Source organism: Stigmatopora nigra, chromosome 3 (genome assembly GCF_051989575.1).
Source record: "Stigmatopora nigra isolate UIUO_SnigA chromosome 3, RoL_Snig_1.1, whole genome shotgun sequence".
In the NCBI taxonomy this organism is placed as follows: domain Eukaryota; kingdom Metazoa; phylum Chordata; class Actinopteri; order Syngnathiformes; family Syngnathidae; genus Stigmatopora; species Stigmatopora nigra.
In genome coordinates this window covers 12,179,447-12,200,568 of record NC_135510.1, presented here as the reverse complement: position 1 = coordinate 12,200,568, position 21,122 = coordinate 12,179,447, and the positions used below count along the sequence as shown (strand labels likewise).

Here is a 21,122-nt window from a genome sequence, read left to right as displayed (position 1 = left end):
AATATAATTTTAGTTCAGGTCTGTTTCTGTTTGGTTAATTTTCGGTACCCCCCCAAAAAAGAAAAGAAAAAAATTAGAGTGCTCCTACAATAACCTGAAATATACTAGAAATCATTAGACCCAATCTGTCCAGTACTTTTGACACAATCCAATCAAAAGAATTCCTGTCTTACCGAGTTAGAAGAGCTTCGGGCCCAGAGGGTGACATCACACGATGAGTTTTCACTCTCACTTCCTTATTATTCCATACACGAGTCCGTCCGTCCATCTGTCCATCCAATTAGTACTTCTTGGGTAAAAGGTGTTCACTGGGTGGGCGTACAGTACTTCGCTTCTCCCGAGTATTCTTGACTTCTGTTGATGTTGTAAATGTGTTTGCATTACCATTGCCAAGTCAGCAGCCTGATCATAAACCATTAGAGTAGGCTTTTCATGTTGAAGACAAAAAGGCCACTCAAACTGAATATGGATGCTATGAATATAGATCAAATTCAAACTATAGGCAGTAATCGTATGCAAAATATATGCTAGTATTATATTTGTCTTTTTTTTTGTATATAATATATGTACAAAAACTATATCTCTGATGCCAGATGTGTTGACTTGGATTTGAAAGTCAAACGGAAGAAGCACTGTATCATTGGGTGGCCTAAAACAAATAGGTTAAACAAACTGTTATATGAGAAAATAATACTGCATTTGGACTTGGACAATGTCATCTTGTCATTTTAGATCAGCAGTTAGTAGCTGTTATTTATGTAGTTTTCCTACTGTTAATACTGACTACTGCTTAATTTTGTCTTACCAAAGATGATTGACACTGCTTGGTGCAATTTGTGCCTCCACATTCATGAAAGTCAGCTGTTTTGCTGGAGTGGCTGGTCATCCGAAGATGTGACTTTTGCTCTGTGATGGCAACCATTGAAGTAGGATGATCTTTATTGATAGAGATAGGATATTTTTGTCTGTGTAGACAAAGGAAATTGCACATTCCTCATATCAAATTGGCTCACAGTGCCCAGCCACATAATGACTCTCTTCAAACCTGAGATTTATCCGGAGAAAGGAAATAATTATCCAGATAATTCTTGTTTCCAATCACTGTTAATGCATTGAGAGATGACAGGTTGTTAACACAACACTGACTATTAAGTGCCAAACAATAAATCAATCTACTGTTGAAAACATGAGTGCATTTGAAAAACTAAGTAATCTCATAACGAACAGATGGAGAAGAAAATTGACAAAATACCAGAATAATCAAAAATGAATTGCTTATGAATTTAATGACAAATATAAATGTTCCATGTGTCGTTAAAAATAGAACTTGTTTAGTTACTTAGTTTAGTCATTGCCAAAAATGACATTCTTTGCAAGATAACATACTGTAGTGAGGATAAAGAGGTTCAGAAAATGAGATGAGATGACAAGCACATCTGAGATGAGAAAGAGACGACCTATTCCTGCTTGTTATTGGAAAATACAAGCAGAACTTTTGAGCAGTTTACAATTATCTGTGTAATGAAATGGTCTCTTGTCTCCATAAGTGGCTCCCATTGTGCCATGGTCAGTAGGGTGGGTTAAGAAGTATAGTAAAAATTACCCAACAATTTTAAATTAACTGAATTGAAATATACATTTTCCGAGTGCTCGATGCCTGCTTTTCACATACTGATGAAATACGCTGACGTCCAACTCACGTCAGCAAAGCTAAATCATTTGTCTGCCTGGTCCTTGTGTGCAAGACTATCAGTCTACCTTGCGCTTGATCTAAAAAAAATCTCACTTGCACTTGTCTAAAAGAAGACACACATTCAATGGGCAAGTATTCCTTGCTTGGCACAAAAAAAGTTAACCAAAATTCCAGAAACAAGTGTATTGTTTTCTGCAGTAGCAGGAAAACACACCTGTGCCGCGTTTCACATCAGAGCATAGTGAAACAGTCACAATTTAAACTTTTCTTAAATCCTCCAATTGTATCAATTTTTTTTTAGAATCCGATTTGAAACTAATGCCTTCACCTCTTCAGAGGAGAGGTTTTATCGTCCTGACTTTGATGGAAGATATCCGTCTATTAGAGATCTGTTGTCCTAGACTTTCCAAAGAGCTGTTATTTCACCCTTGGTTGAATCTGTTAAGGCTGTTATGACTCTTTTTGCTGTTCAATGACAGCTTGATAAGTATTGTCTGTTCTCTTTCCATTATGTTGTTTCCATTTCTCTTGTCTTTAACTTCTACCGGTCCAACCTCTTTTGGACTCACCCTCCTTGTATTTTGTCACTCACTATGTTTGTTCTGCCGTGCTCTTTCTCTTTCTTCTCCATTTTACATGACTTTCTCTCTCGCTGCTCTGCTCTTTCCAGTGATTCTTTTGGACACCACAGCAGTGTTGGGGGAACTGGACTGGAAAACCTATCCTGTTAATGGGGTGAGTTATATTACGTTTGACTTATCTTGGAGAGAAATCTGTGTTGTAAGCTCTTTCATATCAAAAGATTATAAGCAATTGATAAATCTTCATGAATAACTGCAAAAATCTCCCTCTTCATGCAAGTTGATGACTCGTAAGCAAACTAAAGGTGGAGTTTTTGGTGGCAGTTTGAACTTTTTTTTTTTTTTTTTTTAAGTAAACGAGGACAAAATACCCAGACATCAAGGTGACCCGCTCTTCCCTCCACAGGCAGTGACTTAGATGAAACGTCTGAGAATATCATATGTCGTATCATCCATCTCTAAGTAGTGGATCTTATGAGGCAAAATCCATTAGAAACTGATGCAACACAACATCCACACAGCCGGCATCTTAAATTCAGCTGATTCAGGAGATATTGCAGAGTCGATGACAATTACAGTATCTTTTAGCATGGTGTACAAATCCGTAGACCTATTATAAATTCTACATTACCTGACTGGATACTACAAGTATACTTCAGGAACAGGTATGTAAAATACAAAATTTAAATACATAAAACCTGTTGGCCCGGTAGATGAGTGGTTAGAGCGTGGGTCTCCCAGTGGTTCAAATTCAGGTCGGTCCACCTGTGTGGCGTTTGGATGTTCTCTCGGGCCTGGGTGGGTTTTCTCCGGGTACTCTGGTTTCCTCCCACATTCCAAAGACATGCAGGGTAGGCTGATTGGACACTGGAAAGTGCTGTTAGGTATGAGTGTGAGCATGAATGGTTGTTTGTCTCCTAATGCCCTGCGATTGGCTGGCCATCAATTCAGCATCTTCCATACCTGTGGCCGAAGTCAGCTGGGATAGGCTCCAGCAACCCCGTGACCCTAATGAGGATAAAGCAGTTCAGAAAATGAGATGAGATGATAAGCACATCTGCTCCTTCTATACTGTAAATGCATACATAAAACCTGACTGACATCTATGTGAAATGGCAGATAAAATTCAGACCTTTGTTAAGTTAAACAAAAGATAAACATTACTCATATACTACTTTAAATACAATAAGTGTGTCATGGTGGCTGACTAGTAATTGTTGCCAGCCAATGACTGAGCACATGAGATGGACAACCATCCACATTCACACTTACACTCTGAGACAATTTAGAATCTTCAACCCAGCCTACCATACTCGTCCATGGGACGTGGGAGGAAAGTGGATTATCCGTGGAAAACCCCGACAGGCACGTCAAGAGAAGGGAACAACAACACAGGAAGGTCGGAAGCCACCAGGGATTCAAACCTCGATCTCAGAACTGTGAGGTGGGCATGCTAACCACTGGCATATCATCCTGCCTTATCGTTTTTTTTTTTGCAATTTATTATCTCTTCAGGAGAGTTTAAGACACACCGCAAATATAACCAATCCTTCAATATAATTTATACTGTATGGCATTTGCACAGTAAATAATAGGAATACTTGACCTTAATTGTAACACCAAAAGACCCGTGGATTCACCTAAAAGAGTGATTTGTCCTTGTATTTTCTCACAACCACAATTACTTTATTATCCACCTTGAAAAAGGCATATTTTAAATATAAAGTAAACACAATTAAAAACACTGTGAGCTCGAGATCTCTATTCAGCATGCTCTTTAAAGCCCAACTTAATGACAAAATCACAGTTGATTTCATTCAAAGTGTATGAGATGAAACCATGCTACCATTGGCATGGAGCAGATGTAATTTTTCTAAAATGTCAGATCTAATTTAGGACGTGAAATGATAGCTGAACACTGTGCTCTTGGCTGGTATTAAAAAAAAATATCCTAAGCAGCAAAGGGAATATGAAGCAAAAAAAAAAAAAAAACATACAAAGTTTGTGGCCAAAGGTTGTACACACTTTGAGAAAAATGTCTTGCAAGAAAACAACTCCGGAGGTTTTGCTGTGGGATATTGTTGGCTGTAACTGGTTGAACAATAATACAAAACGTCACTATACAAATTCAGATCTAATCAATAATTCATCACAACTGCAAAGATTTAACGTTATTTTCATAATGCTTCTCGCGCTTCAGCCTGTGGGGAGATGATGACAAATTGGGCTGTTGTAATTTAAATCTCACTGCAATTTGCTAGGTTGACTTTCTCCACCGTTGTTATTGATATAACTACCATGTGTGCGTGTGTTTATGTGAATGTGTGGTTCTTAAACTGAATATGCATCCCTAATTCACAAGTGACCTTTTTTTTATCAATTACCCGTCCAACATCTTAATCATATTTCTGCATAGTTAAATCTCTGATTCATAATCTGGTAAAGTTCATATTTTATGCCTTTCTTCACGTAATTATGATGCTTCTCACAGTGTTGTAGCACTAGTCAAATTCAATAAGTTATGCACAATTAGGTTGAAGATGATTGACTTAAAGTCTAATCAATAATAAAAAAAATGTGTCACATTGACAAGGTAATACAGGAGGTCTCCAAGTTAACCAATTTTCTACAGAAGTTAAAAAAAAACTAATTCAAAAATCATCACAGGCATGAAAATTAAACAGCACTGATCAGGCGGCCATATTAACAAATTTCAGGCAAACCAATCACGCGCATTCTATTGGTAGCCAAGGAGATGGACAACAATTCATGCTCACACCTAGAGATGAGTTAGTGTTTGTTCAGTTTTTTTTGTAGTTTATTAAATTCGTTTTGTTTACTTTTCTTAGAAATAAAAATGTCTATAGGTTAAGCTAATATTTTGCATGGGCAAGTATTTTCAGCTACAACTTTGAGCCTTGACCAGGTTTCAATACATAATCTTATCATTTGTTGCACAGTAGTATACTTGGTGTGACTTCAAAATACCTTTATTTCCTGGTTTTTACCTTTGTTTTCTCCGGGTACTCCCGTTCCCGCCCACATTCCAAAGACATGCACAGTAGGCTGATTGGACACTCTAAATTGCGATTGATTGGCTGACCACCAGTTCAGAGTGTCCCCCGTCCGTCCCTGGCCCGAACTCGGCTGGGATAGGCTTCAGCACCCTCCGCGACTCTAGTGAAGATAAAGCGGTAAAGAAAATGAGATGAGATGAGAGACGATTATAAGACGTGTTCTGCTCGTTCTGCTGGGGGCATTCACTGCAATGACAGTGAGACCTGGAGATGCATGATTGCAAAGAATGGTTCCCATGGTCAGTATCTGAGCGGTGTTCTATTGTTGGACTTCTCTGCTTACAATACAATAATGAACACCATGCCCAGGCAGGAGGGTGTCCATAAACAAAGCGGGGGGTGAATTTGTCCACGGATCACCACATGGTGGTGAGTTGGCAACGATAGAGGGGGTGGATGCCGGTTGAGCCCGGCAGACCCAGACGTTTTGTGAGCATCTCCTGGGAACACTTGAAAGAGTCCATCATCAGAAGAAACCCACATCACTAAAAGGGTCAGAAAGCTGGAGGAGAGCTGTTAGTAGTTTCTAAAGACTTTGGATGTTGTGGGTATGTTTTTTTTGGACACGCCTCTGCAACACTGCTTTGCAGTTGTTGAAAACCCCCAAAAAACTATAATCCCATCGCTTTAAGCAAGCTTGTTGCATGTCTCATTCATTTTACCTCTAGTAATTTTGTTATTTTTGTTTGTCTTTCTCAAATATTTCACTCAAGTTTTGTATGGTTTAATAATTTGATATGAAATAATTTTGGAGGGTGGTAATGGGAATCTTGGAACAGATTAGGGCATCTACATATTAAATGGGACTTTACTCACTAAAATTTAGTTACAAATGTTGCAAAACCCTAATCCTGTAACAAGTTAATTTTTCCAAATAGAGTTATCACTGTATTGATCCAAAACTAAATACTAACATACTCGGGTATACGCCTCCCTGCTATAGGTTTACTACAGTAACAACAGTATCAAAGCGGGCTGGATGGAGCTTATGGGAAAGGTCAATTGGCTTTAGGCACTAGCAGGTTGTGTGTATTAAATTAAGAAATATGTATAATTAATTATAGATAAAATACTTAGCTTCCTGGCTCACACAGTAAATTTGTTTTCTGTACCCAAATTTGAAGGAATATTAATCCAAATATTCTTGAGAAATCCACTTTTCTGCACCATCTGTGGGCATGCATGTGTAAATATTCATTGGTTTGGTGATGATTTTGTGCATACCTGATATAGCCCATCTTTCAGTCTAGGTGTCGGAACTGTTGTTGTTGTTGTTCTTTTCTTTTCTGAACTATGCCACATCCCAAGGGTTCTTTTTAGAACAGTGAAGAAGGTAGAACAACAAATCATTGTCATTTTCATTTTGCAAGCATTGGAGAACTTAATCACATAATGCTGAATTTATGCAATGTATGAAGAGTAGGACACCATTACAATTACACTTACTAAAATAGGAATACTTGGCTGCAAATATTTTGTTTTCACATGTCAAAGGTCCATTTATGGAATACAAGTCACATGCAAATAACCTGTTGAACAAATCAGGATGTATTGTTTCTTTCCTAGCGATAGTTGTTAATAAATTTTCAATGTTTTTTATATAACCTTTCTTTAATTTCTCCGACCAAACACGTAAATGTCTATGGATACAATTTGCAATGTTTAAATTACAATAGCAGTAACACACAGGACCCACACAGTAAGCTATACTAATTAATACAAAATAACATGAAATAACACTAATGTAAAAGTGAAAAAACAATTATATTAGAGGTGTAAAGACAACACCTTTTTTGTTAGATTTATCCCATATTTAGCAATATTAATTATTAATGGGAATTGCACTTGACATGCTGCCTACCCCTCAGGCTGTACTTCTGAATACCAGCAATATTGCCGCTACTGCAATATTATATTGGCTATATATAGACTCCGCTGGGCAATCCTGAGATTTGAAAACAGTTTATTCTATTTCTCGGTGAAATCTGTACTTTCTTTTGATGTCAGTATTGCTGCACCAGAAAGTACGAGAACGTCACCATCAATGTGACTCAAGTGTAATAGATCAAATTACAACAGCATTGTATCATCTCTAGTAGTGACATTGGTTTGTTCCCGACACCCATTTTATATATAGTCACTATAGATACTACAGAACCTATTGAGCAAAAAGGTTGATTTAAAAGAATATTAAAAACCTTAAGATTTCGAAAGTGACCTTATGAAAGAAATTTCCTGCTATGGGCAACTCACCCGCAGAAGCCCATCAGCCTCCTCAGTGTGTATGCATTTTCTCCTGGCATAGTGGCAAATTAGAGCATGTGGTGGAGAAACTAAACTATAGAAATGACTGTATGTTAGCCAAAATAACTCACACAACAGATTGAGCGTGAACAGTTTAACTGTCTTCTGGCAGGAATTTGCGCAATGAAAAAAACATTAAATTTGTGGTATACTGGCAACCAATATTCGTAGAATCCCACCAATCAAAAAAAAAACAAGAAAAACTTAAAATACACATGAAGACTGTGTAGTGCTTGGGTTATCATACATTAACTTTTTTTGTTTTCATCTGAAAATAACAAGAGGGAAAATTAACATTCTTACATATATACATTAACATGAATATAAATATGCTCATTAATATGTATATTCTTTTATTAAATCAATCAAACTCAAACATTGTATGGTTTAATTGGCATCTAACTGTTGTTAATAGTGACGACATAACATTTTCTTGTTGTCCCTCGTGCCCAGTCAGCATTCAAATTATCTAGGTAGTCAAACATGTTATATATTAAGCTGAAGCAAACCTGTAAGATTTGCTGTGTGTGGAAAATGTTTCACAAAAGAATTCTGTGCTATAGCCTCACTCTCGTAGAAGTCTCTTGGAGTAGAGAAATCCCGTCGTTTAAATAAACTCAGTAATCTATTTCCATATTAAACTTTAATAAAATATAGATCGAATCAAGTTGTTGACTATAACATTCACAATGACATATTTAAACAGAACAAATAATTCTTGAATAATATTGCTTATCTACAGCTTGGAATGCAACCTCGTGTCTGGTTTGGTAGGAGGAACATTAGAACATCAAAGTTTTATTCATGCAGTGATATTTTGTGGTATTTTATATTGTCATCCTACATTGGAAAAGCAAACAAAAAAACGACATTGGCATTACCAGTAGAAATGTTTCATTTTATCTGGATTACACTGTTTTCCACAAGTAGATCTTTACGGGCAAATCTCTGCAGTTCAGCAAAATATCTCAACATTTTGACATGGTTATTACGTGATACTTTGCAAGATTATGATTCGGCCAAATACATGGCTAGCATCTAAATTTGATCCAATAAAGAACACATCAGGTAAAGGGTGCAGATTTCAATTGATTCTGCTGCTTCACAAGTGAGATCCCCTTGGGAGAATCTTGAAGAGTGCAGCTGACGAATTAGATTTTTTTTCCCCATGAGTTATTAACAATGTCATCTTCATGTGTTATCTCACTTAGAGACCAATAGATGAGTAAATAAGATGAAATGTTTTAAAATTAGGTTATATTCTGTTTCTGGGCCCACCATACGCATCTGTGTGATCACTGGTTTCTGAGGAGAATGTAATAGCGCTTCATTTATTACTGCAAGCCATTGGAGGATTGCTGCACTTGTGAGTGCGCAGTGTGAAAAGTGATTCTAAATGTCTGATCCCTATAGTATTATCATATGCATATTATCATAGGTAGGGTTTTTTGGTCATTAATCGGTATTGATAAACGAAACAATTGAAAACTGTGCTCATATATGGCAGTATACACGATGTAGCATTTTTTGGTCGGTGAAGGGCCTCACAAAAATGCTTAACTATTATATATGCAGGGTGAGATGACTTTACTTTTTTTTGCAAAAACTGATTAAATGCCAGAAAAGGTTCACCTATTTATCTTTTGAACACGGACCAAAATGGTCCAGCTAAGGTGTTGTTCCCCGCATAGTAATAACCTCCATACCCGTCACCCTCTTCAATTTTTTTTCAGTGGGATGCAATCACAGAGATGGATGAACAAAACAGACCAATCCACACCTTCCAAGTTTGTCACGTAATGGAGCTGAACCAAAACAACTGGCTTCGATCCGGATGGATACAGCGACAAGCCGCACAGCGGGTTTGGGATACCTTACACCTCAATAAAATGTGTACTTTTATCAGAAAGTATAGTTCAGATTGGTTATCTCAAACTAATCGGAGAAGCGGTGTATCATCTTTCCATTTCAAACGCTCATACATACATTCATACACATACTGTGATTTTGTCGCTTCAAAATTCATATTCATTCATATTCATTGAAAACTCTTTGTTGGGAAGGCAGCCTTCCAAGTAATGTATCGTAAAACATTATGCAAGCTTTTGGCAACCTATACAAATACATCAATGAACAAAATTATAAATCATTCATACTACAGGAAATGTTCTATAAGAAGTAGAGCTGAGCTTGTATAACAAACATGTATGAAATGACGAGTTGCTGCGTAAATGTAATATCATCATTTTGTTCTTGTCATTTTACAATTATATTTCTTAAAAATATACCACACTTTATGACCATTATGAATGCATTTACGTTTCCATGTAGGTATACGTTGAACTTCGTTTCACTCTGAGAGACTGCAACTCCATTCCTTGGGTATCCGGCACCTGTAAGGAAACTTTTAACCTTTTCTACCTACAGACCAATGAACCTCTTTCTTCAACGGCACGTTTTCGGCCAACAGACTATGCCAAGGTAATTCTCCGCAAATTCGTGCCAACACTTTTTATATGAAAATGTCTTACTGTTGTATTAAAATATTTATGACCAACTCAAGGTTGATACCATTGCGGCAGATGAGAGTTTTACTCAGACAGATCTTGGCGATCGTGTTCTCCGTTTGAACACTGAAGTCAGAGAGGTTGGGCCATTGACACAGAAGGGTTTTTATTTGGCCTTCCAGGATGTTGGAGCTTGCATTGCTCTTGTATCTGTAAAGGTTAGTATACAGTATTGAGCTGAGCCACTATACTACTGTTAGTTCTGAATTTTCTGGCCAAATGGGCTAATTATTCATCTATTTATGTCAACTAGGTATTCTTCAAACGCTGCCCATCGACTCTGCGGAACCTGGCAGTGTTTCCCGACACTGTGCCGCATATGGACTCTTCCTCTCTGGTGGAGGTCAAGGGTTCCTGTGTTGAAAACGCAGAAGAAAAGGACACTCCAAAATTCTACTGTGGTGCTGATGGAGACTGGTTGGTGCCGCTGGGTCACTGCGTATGTAGTGTTGGCCACGAGGAAACGGATGGATTCTGCCAGAGTAAGAATGAGTTTATATTCTTAGTAATATTGAGGCACATTCCTAAGCAAATTTGGAATGTAAATTACAATGTGCGGCCCGGTGGGGCGAGTGGTTAGTGGGTCGGCCTCACAGCTCTGGGATACTGTGTTCAAATCCAGGTCGGTCCACCTGTGTGGAGTTTGCATGTTGTCCCCGGGCCTGCGTGGGTTTCCTCCAGGTACTCTGGTTTCCTCCTTAATTCCAAAATCATGCATGATAGGCTGATTGGACACTCTAAATTGCCCCTAGGTATGGGTGTGGGTGTGTGTAGTTGTTTGTCTATTTGTGCCCTGCGATTGGCTGGCCACCGATTCAGAGTGTCCCCCCCCCCCGCCAAGGGCAGCTGGTGGGGGAGACCCTGAATTGGTTCCCAACCAATCCCAGGGCACAATGAAACAGACAACCCCTTACACTCACAATCACACTGCCACTGAGTTGGAATCGAATCCACAATGCCAGCACCAAAGTCAGTCTATACTACGAGCAGAGGAAAAAAAACGACTCCCCAAGTAAAGACATGGGACTTGAGAACACCTGCTGTTAAAATTCCCTATTCACAGTGTATCGGCATCTTTAAAATCCTCAACATAAGTTTCCGCTTTTCGTGGGAGTCTCTCTTGTATTCACTCGCAAGCGTTTCGTCAAGGCAGGTGGGCTCTCCTCCACCCGTATTTCTCATCGAGAAAAATGTGTTGCGTTAAGAGCCCAGCTGATAAATTTCATGCTTTTATAGATTTTGGAGGAAATTCAGCTAAAAGCTATGTTCATATAGAAGGTTAATTTAAGCCCTTATCTCACATATCTGATTTTTTTTTTGTTTAAAGTATGAATGTTCCAATTCTGATGTTTTCAATTCAAGGCTGGGCTTTTTTCACATGGACACATAAATTGGATATTTGCTGGATATGGATTTGATGCCTCTGTACTATGAACCCTCATTTCTCCACATCCGATTTATACATTGTCAAAAAGTAAAGTATGTCACCGTTGTTTGATAAAACAAACAACAGACACAAGAGACCAGACATGCCTTTTGCTTCTTGAGTCCACCAGACATGAAGCTATCATCTTAAAAAGAAGGGACTGACAGAGAAAGCATCAATCTCTGTCGGGAGTTAGACAAAGATCCTAACCAAATCTTAGAATACTAAAGACACCCACAGGCTCTGATCACATATGGTATATTTGAGATGAACAAGACTATATTTTCACTGACACGCATCGCACATTTCCCCTCTCAGATGTTTGGTGTAAAACCAAGCCTGACCTGTAAGAGGCAATTTTGGTGTCCACATGACTGCAAAACACAAAAGCAAGAGTTTTAGGACCCTATGTTAACGGATAGTCGCAAACCTGTGTCAGTCTTTTTTTTTATGATTATGAATGATGTTTTACAAACAGTGAACACAGCCAGGCTTTGTTACTGTTTGTTGTTCCAGTGGGGAAGCAACACTTGTCACAGCAGTTTATTTGTCCACTTCTTTTCAGCAACACTGTGAGCATCAGGTACATTCCTGATTTTCTCGTTTTATTGGACATCACAATCATACAGTACCAAGCATGTCCGGACTGAGCATGCATATTGGAATTTAGAATCGGTTTTAAATGAAAACCTTCAACACTCTTTGGCTATTTTACACAAATAAATGGAGAAAAATATACTCTTAATACTCATCATACCACAAGATAGTTGGGCGGGATTAAGTTGATTAATGGGGACGGGAGAAAACATTACATGTTGAATTAGGCATTAAATAAATCCAGTCAAAATGTTAAGTGAGTCCAAAAAAGGCACAGCAGGTACATAAACTGCTTGTCTTGTAGCATTTTCTCAGTTCCTTGATTTTTAGCTCCCTTGCTGTGGTTGGTTTTTCTCTTCATTTACTATTCCTTCTACTCTTCTTTTCCTTGTCCTTTCATCTTAATGCTCTCTCAATTCTACAATTCGCCCTTTCTTATTGTTTTCCACAATTAAAGAATCCAAAACATGGGCAGTACGTCAAGAAGAGTACAAATTGTGACATTTAAAATCACTACTTGCTCCCATCAAAATGTGTCCCAACTCAATTATGTTGTTCCAATGGGAGAGAAATAGATCAAGGTGCTTACATGTCCATTTTTTTTACTACAATAAATGCCAAGCTGTTGATGAAGCTGCATCCATGAAGTATTACCATGAGACCAGAGAATACTGATAAATAGAACAAAGTTTCTGTAAGAGGTTTTTTGGAATATGGAACTCTAATTAGTTGTATCAGCATTACTTAATGTGCCCCAAGAGTAGGACGAAAAGTTTACCACAGCTGTTGGGTTGCTCTGGATAGTAGCTGGCCTGGTTTCTCAATTAGTCCAGACAGAGTGAGGGCTACCTGGCTAATTGCCTTCATTTGTTAGTTCCACTGCTAATTTAGCTTGCGTTTTGTCCTTTCCCAAGTCCCCCAACCCTCTTTTTCATTTATAAGGCTCATCCTTACTCTAGTAATGAAGGCATGTGGTAAATTAAGACACCCTGCATGGTTACAGTTGAAGTGCACGCACTGTCATTTATTTTACTGACTGGAGAAAGACTCCCAGCAGGCCCAGTTGGAATTCATGTGCAAACCCAGTGGTAATCCAGTAACGGCAGTTATTACAAAGCGCTAGCGGTCATTAGTGCAGCTCGTATGTGGGACAAGCTCTATTATCTTGTTTGTTCGCTTCTCTGCACATCATTTGACTGTTTCATGTTGGGATCTTTCACGTTCTATGCATATTTCTGACACTTTAACGTGTTATTAAATACCATGGAGGCCTGTCACAAGTGATTACTGATGAGATGGGAGATTGTGCCCTACATTTATCCTCCCTTTTGCGTGCCTCCTGCTGCAGCAGTGTGACATTGTATTTTGCACCAGAGAATGAAGTGAATCTTGACATCCACTACAATGATGGGAGTAAGGATTCATGTAGGAGATGTTCATCAAATTAGGTAGCTCGTGTTAAATTATGTGATTTGCAATGACCCTTAATCAAGTACAAACTTTATAGTAGCATGATATAACACCAGAAATTCAGATTTAAATTTGCTATATCTTGTCCTCGTGAGGTTTACAGATATGTTATGAGCAGACTGAGCAATGAAGAGTGAATCATAGAACTAATCAAAGGGAATATCGCAAGGGCATGCCAGGCATCTCTAAATGAGCTGATGTAAAATTAAAATGGTTTCCTTCAATCCGGGTCTATCTCCAAGGAAATCTCTTCCCAGCAGGTGTAGACTATATGTAAGTAGACCATTTTAGTCCAAATATGTAGATATAGACATGTTGCAATAGCATGTCAGTGGAACAGGCCGTCATCAATGATTCAACAATGTCATCAAACATTCAACAATGAGTTTAAGCTCCTGCTGCGTTTTCCGACCAATTTACATCGTACTTATTATCACAAAGGTTGGCCCACAAACCTTTGTTAATGCAGTGTGGCACAGTCTTAAAGCACTTATATAGTAGTCCAACATCTCAAAGGACAAACGAGTGGAATCCTTTGGTTTACATTGAAACTGTCATGAAACCGCACCTGAGTGTTATTTTGAATAAAGGATTGGCATCTAATGTGGCTCCCCACTTTAGATCCACAGTCCTAATTTGAAGATGAATGGCTCCTTTCTCGTTCACCTCCAGCATACAGAAGTCGAGGATCCGCTTTTTTGCAGTCAAACCAGTCAGTCCGGAAGTTGCATCAAGGGAATTGACACTAAGGATCAAATCAGGCTTTTTACATTTTCTCATATATGTTCACCATATTTCCCAATGTTTAATGGTAGCCCAGTCCATAACAACTGAGGTCCAAATGAAAGACATTGTACATAATTTTCTTAAGTGAAGGCAGCAATTGGCTTCGGCCAGACACAAAAAAACCCCAGAGCATTTAATTTTACTGACCTTATTTCTGTAAATAATGAAATGTTTCTTATTTGGCCACAGCAAACATTATAGAGAATACTGTGAAAGACTGTGCTGTTTCCTTGACAAATAAACATAGTGCCCACCGCTGTCAAGCGCCACAGGCAAAACAGAATCTAGGGTCATCCGGTAACACAAAACGGCCAGTGGTTCGGTCCTGGTTCTGACTGCCCACTGTCAAATGTTGTTGGGCAAAACATTGAACATGAATTTGCTCTCAATGCTGTCACCTTGCATAGCAGTAGCACTGTCTACCTGCTTATGAGTGGCTGAATAGGAGCCCGTGAAGTTCATAGATTCATGTATATTTGTGTAGCCAACATTGCTTTCTCATATCAATGCTCTCCATTCAATTTTGTTTTTATTTATTTTTCTAAAGTAATAGTTTTTACATTATCAAAATGGGAGGCTACAATTGGTTCATTCATTTTCATACTTTTAATCAGCTATTATAAGAAACAAGAACATTTGTTTTATTATGGCTAGAAGCAGCAGCAAAAGATAAATCAATTAAAATTTTTGGGAAGGCCGCAGGCCAGTTGTTCAATGTCGGCTTAAGAGGGGTTTTGGATAAATATAGGTGGGTTTTTTTGTGGTTCGAGGAAGATTTACTTATTTATTGCAAATGTTTCTCTGGGTTTGGCCGTAAGTAAAAAGTTTTATTATTTTTTGAGTGTTTGACAAGAATGTATTTTTTAAAGTTTTTTTTTTAATCACAAGGCTTCTATTTTGTTCATTTGAGATGTTTGCTGTGTGCGCGTGGAGTTGTTTTTTGTGTGGTGATCAGTGCTTTTGTCATATATCAGAGGTATGTTGCGTGAGAGCTTTTGGCTCAGCTTGAGTGTGTTTTGGGTGAGTGTGAATTTTTTCAAGAGAGTGGGAGTGTTTGGTTAGTGTTTTGGGATGCCTGTGACAAAAATGTTTTGTTCAATTGTGAGCAGTAAGAAGATAGTTTTTTCCAAATGTGAGTTATGTGCATGTGTGCGCTAAATGATATTTTGAGCCCATACATCCTCTCCCTTTCATTCTCATCACATAATTGTTATACAGTATCGATGAGATATTTGTCTGTGTGTGTGTTTTGTTATCAGTGTTCACATTGATAATTGTCATTGGGATTGGTGAACTTTTGCAGCAAAAAAAGCACTGCACTTTGCAAGTAGTTGCAGGAAGTTTAGGCGTGAACTTGCGATGACTTCTGCTTTCTCCTCGTTTTCATTTTGGAACACTGCTTCAAAGGGAGCTGTGATCAAAGCTGTCTGAGAGGCAGCATGGGGAACGAGTGAGAGCCAGAGAGGGGGAGAGAGAGTGAGTGAGAGAGAATAGGGAAAACCCCAGCGCTTCCAAATATGAGCACAGTTTCTCTCCAACATGTCCATCTCTCCCTCCCATCAGCTTAAACAAAGGTATCAGCTCATATCAAACCCTCTCTCCACCCCAATAGTGTGCCGGCAGACTGTTTTGACATCTCCATCTAGTCCCTGATTATTCTATTCCTTTCATTCAGTATCAGCCACTGGAGGATTGCGCAAATATAGTCTGGTTATATCATGACCTAGATAAGGCAACATCATAGTACTAATGCTATTTGTTCCACATCCTTTCATCACATCATCATATTCCAAAAGAGACCCTGAACTACAGGGGAAGCTAATAGAGATGTCTTTTGGAACATGACTTGAATCCCAATATAGAAGGAAATGAAAAAGGGGGGGGGGGGGAGCCACAAGTGCGATAAGCTATTACCCATTTTTACATCCAAATATTTTGACTCCACTATTTTCAATCTTGTGTTCTCTGACTATCAGCTAACATGTTTCATTTCTAAGAGAAGAAATTAGTCTCTGTCATGCCTCTTCTTATAATTTATCCGAAAAACCACTCTGTGGTACTCTGCACAGTAATTATTAAAACTCTGACATGTTTGTGTAGAAGCATCATCTCCTGCACATACTTTGCAATATTTATCTCCAACCAATATATGCAGTCCAAAAGAAATGTATGGCTTTATCTTTCCTACACCGCTTAAACGGTGACACATATTACCCTATGGTGTTGCTTTCTCTTTGTTTGCCGGAGGTCAGTTTGCCTTACTTGTCTCACCAATAGGGCACCAAAATCATTTACTAGCGCTCGCAGGGTAAATATTGCGGAATGAGCGACGAGGAAATCAATACAATATTTTAGTTGTATTCAAGTCACTGTCCATTAAGGACTACGTTGACACTGGCCTCCAACGCTGTCCTCCCAGACTGCTGCATCTCTCATTCTCTGTGAACTCTCCATCTGCATATCAAAGCTCGAATCCCAGGGTAAACACACTTTCTGCTCCATCTGTGTCGAATAGCCAAGCGAGAACTTCCACCTACTGACGTCCAAACAACTCTCTTACTTAGTGTTTCATTACATTCAGGGAAACGTGCATGATAGCCCCTGTAGGGGATGTTGTTTAGTCACGGGATTGGCACTGGCATTGAAAATCCATTACCCTTCTTTAAAATCACAGCCATGATTACTGCACGTCCACAATTATAGTATGTTTTAAAATGTTTAGACAGATTTTTGTTTTAATTGTTATTGTTGTTAAAATTAATTTCCAAGGCTTTTTTTTTTAGCTGAGAAAAATACCCCATAGCTCTGTTACTTTTACGACTATTAGAATAGGTTAAGTAGACAGTTGACAGTGCTGGAGAAGTTATGATTTTTTTGGTAAAATTCATTAATTTTTGGCAGTCATCCCTGTTGAAGTAAATTCATTTCAATAAGACATTGAGTTTTACCATCACAAAGAGAGTATAGAAGGCATGACTTATTGTTGACAATTCTGGTAGTGGGCAGCCCTTTATATAAGGGTTTAATCCCTGGTGGATTCCGATTTTTCTTTGTGAAATTTTCATGTTCTCCCAGGCTCTTTTGGGTTTTCTCCGGGTACTACAATTTCATCCCACATCCCGCAAACACTTATGTTAGGCTGCTTGAGCACTCTACATTGCCCTTGGATATAAGCGCAAGCGTAAATGCTTTCTATGTTTACCCGTTGGTAACCAATTCAGGGTGTCTGTCGCGAGCTGCCTTAATTGGCTGGGATAAGCTCCAGCACCCTCCATGACCCTTGTGAGGATAAGCAATTCAGCAAATTAATGAATGAATGGAAAAACTTTCTAACCACAAAAGCAAATTTGCTTTTTTTTTCAGGGGTCCTGTATTGGTTTGCATTGCGAGTATATATATTTTTTGTGAAAATTGTGGCTTTCATGAATAAGAATGCTCTTTCTTATGAAATGCTATAGAACTGATAGTGAACAAATTGGATTGAAATTGCTTTCTGAAGGTGGTTTTCGTAGCTTTGAGCAGAGTCCAAGAAACAGCTGCAAATGCAAATAAATATGTATCTTGCCTTTGGCTCAAACTCAGCATAGCACAACTTAATGATAAAGCATATGAGGTTGAATGGTCATTGATTAGGAGGAATTACAAAAAAACTTTTCTTATAAGGAGTAAGCACAGATGTTTTGAAATCACACTTTGTACATTTACTTTTGTAGACTTGCATATTAAATTTGTCTGTTCTTTGTGTGCCTACTGCCTTTGAAATGTGATTTTTCTTTGGTGAGTTTTGTGAAATCCTTTAAATTTCATCTCAGGTGAAACAGACTTCTTAACTTTGTGTCTGGAAAGTTAGAAAAAGGAGTCTTGAGGTTTCATCTATTTATTCATTTTACAAAGAAGAAGACTTTATGCAGAGAAGTACAACCTATGGGATTCAGTAAAGTACTCCCCTTCCCCCACGTGATTGGGTTAGGCCTTTATTAAATGCAACGCAAACTGCCTCAACAGGTGTTACAGATGGTCAAGTGATCTGTAGTGGCAACACGCATTATGGGTTCAGTTGCCAATTGTCACTCTCCTTTTATGCCTTGTGATTGCCTAGTGACCAGTCAATGTTTAGTTCAAAGTCAGCAGCTACTCCAATTCCCTGCGGCACTAAATAGGATAAGTGGTAAGAAATCAGATGGATGATTGTTTATTATCTCTACTTTAATAGGTTATTAGCAAAACAAGTACATTTAGTCTGAAACCAAAAGAGGCTTTCAGGTTTCTGGCGTCAAGCAATCAAACAGTCTCACTGTATTGAATTTAATCTATTTCTAGTGAAATTTAATTGCACATTAGTACATAAATACTTACAAGTAGGGTATTACCGAGATATAATAATGCGCACGAATGCGCTATGATATGGAAAAAAAGCTATTTAGAAGAAGCAGTTGGTGGATGTACTATACTGTTGTTGGATAACACTCCAATGCAGAAATAATTATTCATGAATTTGTTCACTACAGTTTTTTCCGGTAGCGATATTATTATGTAACCTACGGGTGAACTACTGTCATTTACACCCTATGACACATTCTTTCTAAATTAACTGCGACTGCATTATTAGTGGTCTATTTGTCTGCCAAGATAAGCCAGGGAGGGGGAACCAATCCATAATGTTTTTCCTTCTTCAGTTAAAAAAAATACAGAGGAGGAGGGAGGGAAATACCAGGAAAATTTCAAAAGGTGAAAATTGTGGTGGTGAAAATGGTGTGATAGGAAAGGAGGTTAGAGGCAATTGGGGGGGGGGGGAAGTCAGGATAATGGCTCAAATCTAATGTAGTAATGGGTTTGGGGGAACTGAACTATGGCGTAGCTGGAAAACATGCCTCAGCAGAAAGACGGACCAATTTGTGGATATATTTTGGGTGAAAGAGGTCTTGATGTCAAGTTATTAGTATGCTAATAAGCTTTTAACGTGCATGAAAACCCCAAATTGTGACACAAACACATTTCAAATTGAAGGGTCTTAACTATAATTTATGGACTGTTTCTGTTTTTAAGGAAATAATAAGGCAATAAATGAACTGATAAATATGGCTTAGAATATAGTTTTGTCTGACAATAATTCAGAATCTTCGTTGCCATGTCAGTTTTTCTGACTGGCTTTGTTCGTACTGAGTTTGGAGAAAACAACAGCATCATGGGATGGACATTTATGGCTCTGAGTAAAATATCCTTGCAATATTCAGATGGACTCCTATGAATTTTACATCAGATATTGGAAGTCTAGGCTGACTGCAGAGCATAGGCCTTTTATAGACTCCATTATAACAGTCTAAAAGAAGTTGTCAACAAAAACTTTTAGATTTCTTGAGCAAAAACAAAGTCAGTTTAGTTAGTTTACTGCTAACTTTACCAGACCATGAAAGAGAAGAAAGGAGTTTATGAAAAGTTGAGACCAATTAAATTTTTTCAAAGTCATGAATAGTGCCTCAGCTTCATCTACAAAAATGCTATCTTTTAAAAACTGACGTTTTCATCACATATTCTGTATTCTAACTGAATTTGTTTACATGCCAGTGGACATTTTTTGTACCTCTCTATATTCTAATTAAAATATCTAAAAAGTGTTTTTTAATAACCCTAATTGTAATAAAATGTTATTTATGTACTGCAACAATTACGTGGCAAACATCATATCAAATCAATAAATTAAATTCAACAAGTATTTTAGTATGACGTTTTGTCATTGAGGTACAATTTCGAGCATTTCATGTTAAGCACCTTTATTGTCCAAAACAAAGAGATGCTTTTAGATTTTGTGACATTTGGCATGAATGTGAGCACTGTATAGCACAATGTTTTCCTTTTGACTTTCATCTTGTCCCATCAGGGGCCACCAGCACGAGTCGCTTACATGGTTTATTTGGCACAATTCCTTTTACACTGGATGCTCAACCCATCCATCTATTTTTTATCCTGTCCTGGGACTGGTAGTCAGTGGCTTTGGAGCAGTGTTTTTTCCTATTTACCATTTCCTAGGTGTCTTTTGTGGAGAGCATCTCAATGAAGGCAGATTAATCGTCATGAATGGGCTAGTCAGTGTGTTGTGAAGCATTTAGCTATGCTGTATAAAATGCTTTCCAAGCAGGAAGCAAACTGTCAACATCTGAGTGGAGGCTTACCAAACCGTCTCGAAAATGGCTGATTTCAAGCACACAATAATGAACATGAACTGTTTGTTAAAACCCAGCATTTTCTGCCCACTAAATTCTCACTGTGAAATGTTGACTTGAATTGTGTGAATGATTACTATTATAATATTTTTTAAATCAATGAGCATATAATTCAGACAATGCTACTATTGATATAACTGTTTTCTATTAGTTTTTAAAAAATGTTTTAACCAATTTCCTTGTCGATTTCTACCATTTTCCAGCTTGTAAGCCTGGATTCTTCAAGGCAAATGCTGGCAATATGAAATGTGTCCAGTGTCCTCTACATAGCTCCAGCCATGACCAGGCTGCCACCATGTGTCACTGTGAGAAAGGCTTCTATCGGGCTAACAAAGATCCCTCAACTATGGCTTGTACAAGTAAGTAACATTCAACCCTTTATAGGGTAATTTGGGAAATT

The 21,122-nt window shown here is 38.1% G+C and overlaps 2 protein-coding genes across 10 annotated transcripts in view; one reads left to right on the top strand and one right to left on the bottom strand.

The window, feature by feature from the left end:
• cdh16 (cadherin 16, KSP-cadherin) overlaps positions 1–21,122 on the bottom strand; it is a 126,166-nt gene that overhangs the window by 61,614 nt on the left and 43,430 nt on the right. The gene's annotated exons all lie outside the window — the stretch shown is intronic.
• The window catches only part of LOC144193861 (ephrin type-A receptor 6-like), a 45,088-nt gene that overhangs the window by 7,367 nt on the left and 16,599 nt on the right, over positions 1–21,122 (top strand). For 7 of the 8 annotated variants that reach the window (XM_077712467.1, XM_077712471.1, XM_077712469.1 and 4 more), the window contains 6 exons: positions 2,364–2,428; positions 9,389–9,517; positions 9,987–10,136; positions 10,219–10,380; positions 10,476–10,704; positions 20,926–21,081. In XM_077712467.1, coding sequence (XP_077568593.1) covers positions 2,364–2,428; positions 9,389–9,517; positions 9,987–10,136; positions 10,219–10,380; positions 10,476–10,704; positions 20,926–21,081 — 891 coding nt within the window. Of the gene's footprint in view, positions 1–2,362; positions 2,429–9,388; positions 9,518–9,986; positions 10,137–10,218; positions 10,381–10,475; positions 10,705–20,925; positions 21,082–21,122 lie in introns of all 8 variants that reach the window. The other variant, XM_077712474.1, reaches the window with a different exon arrangement.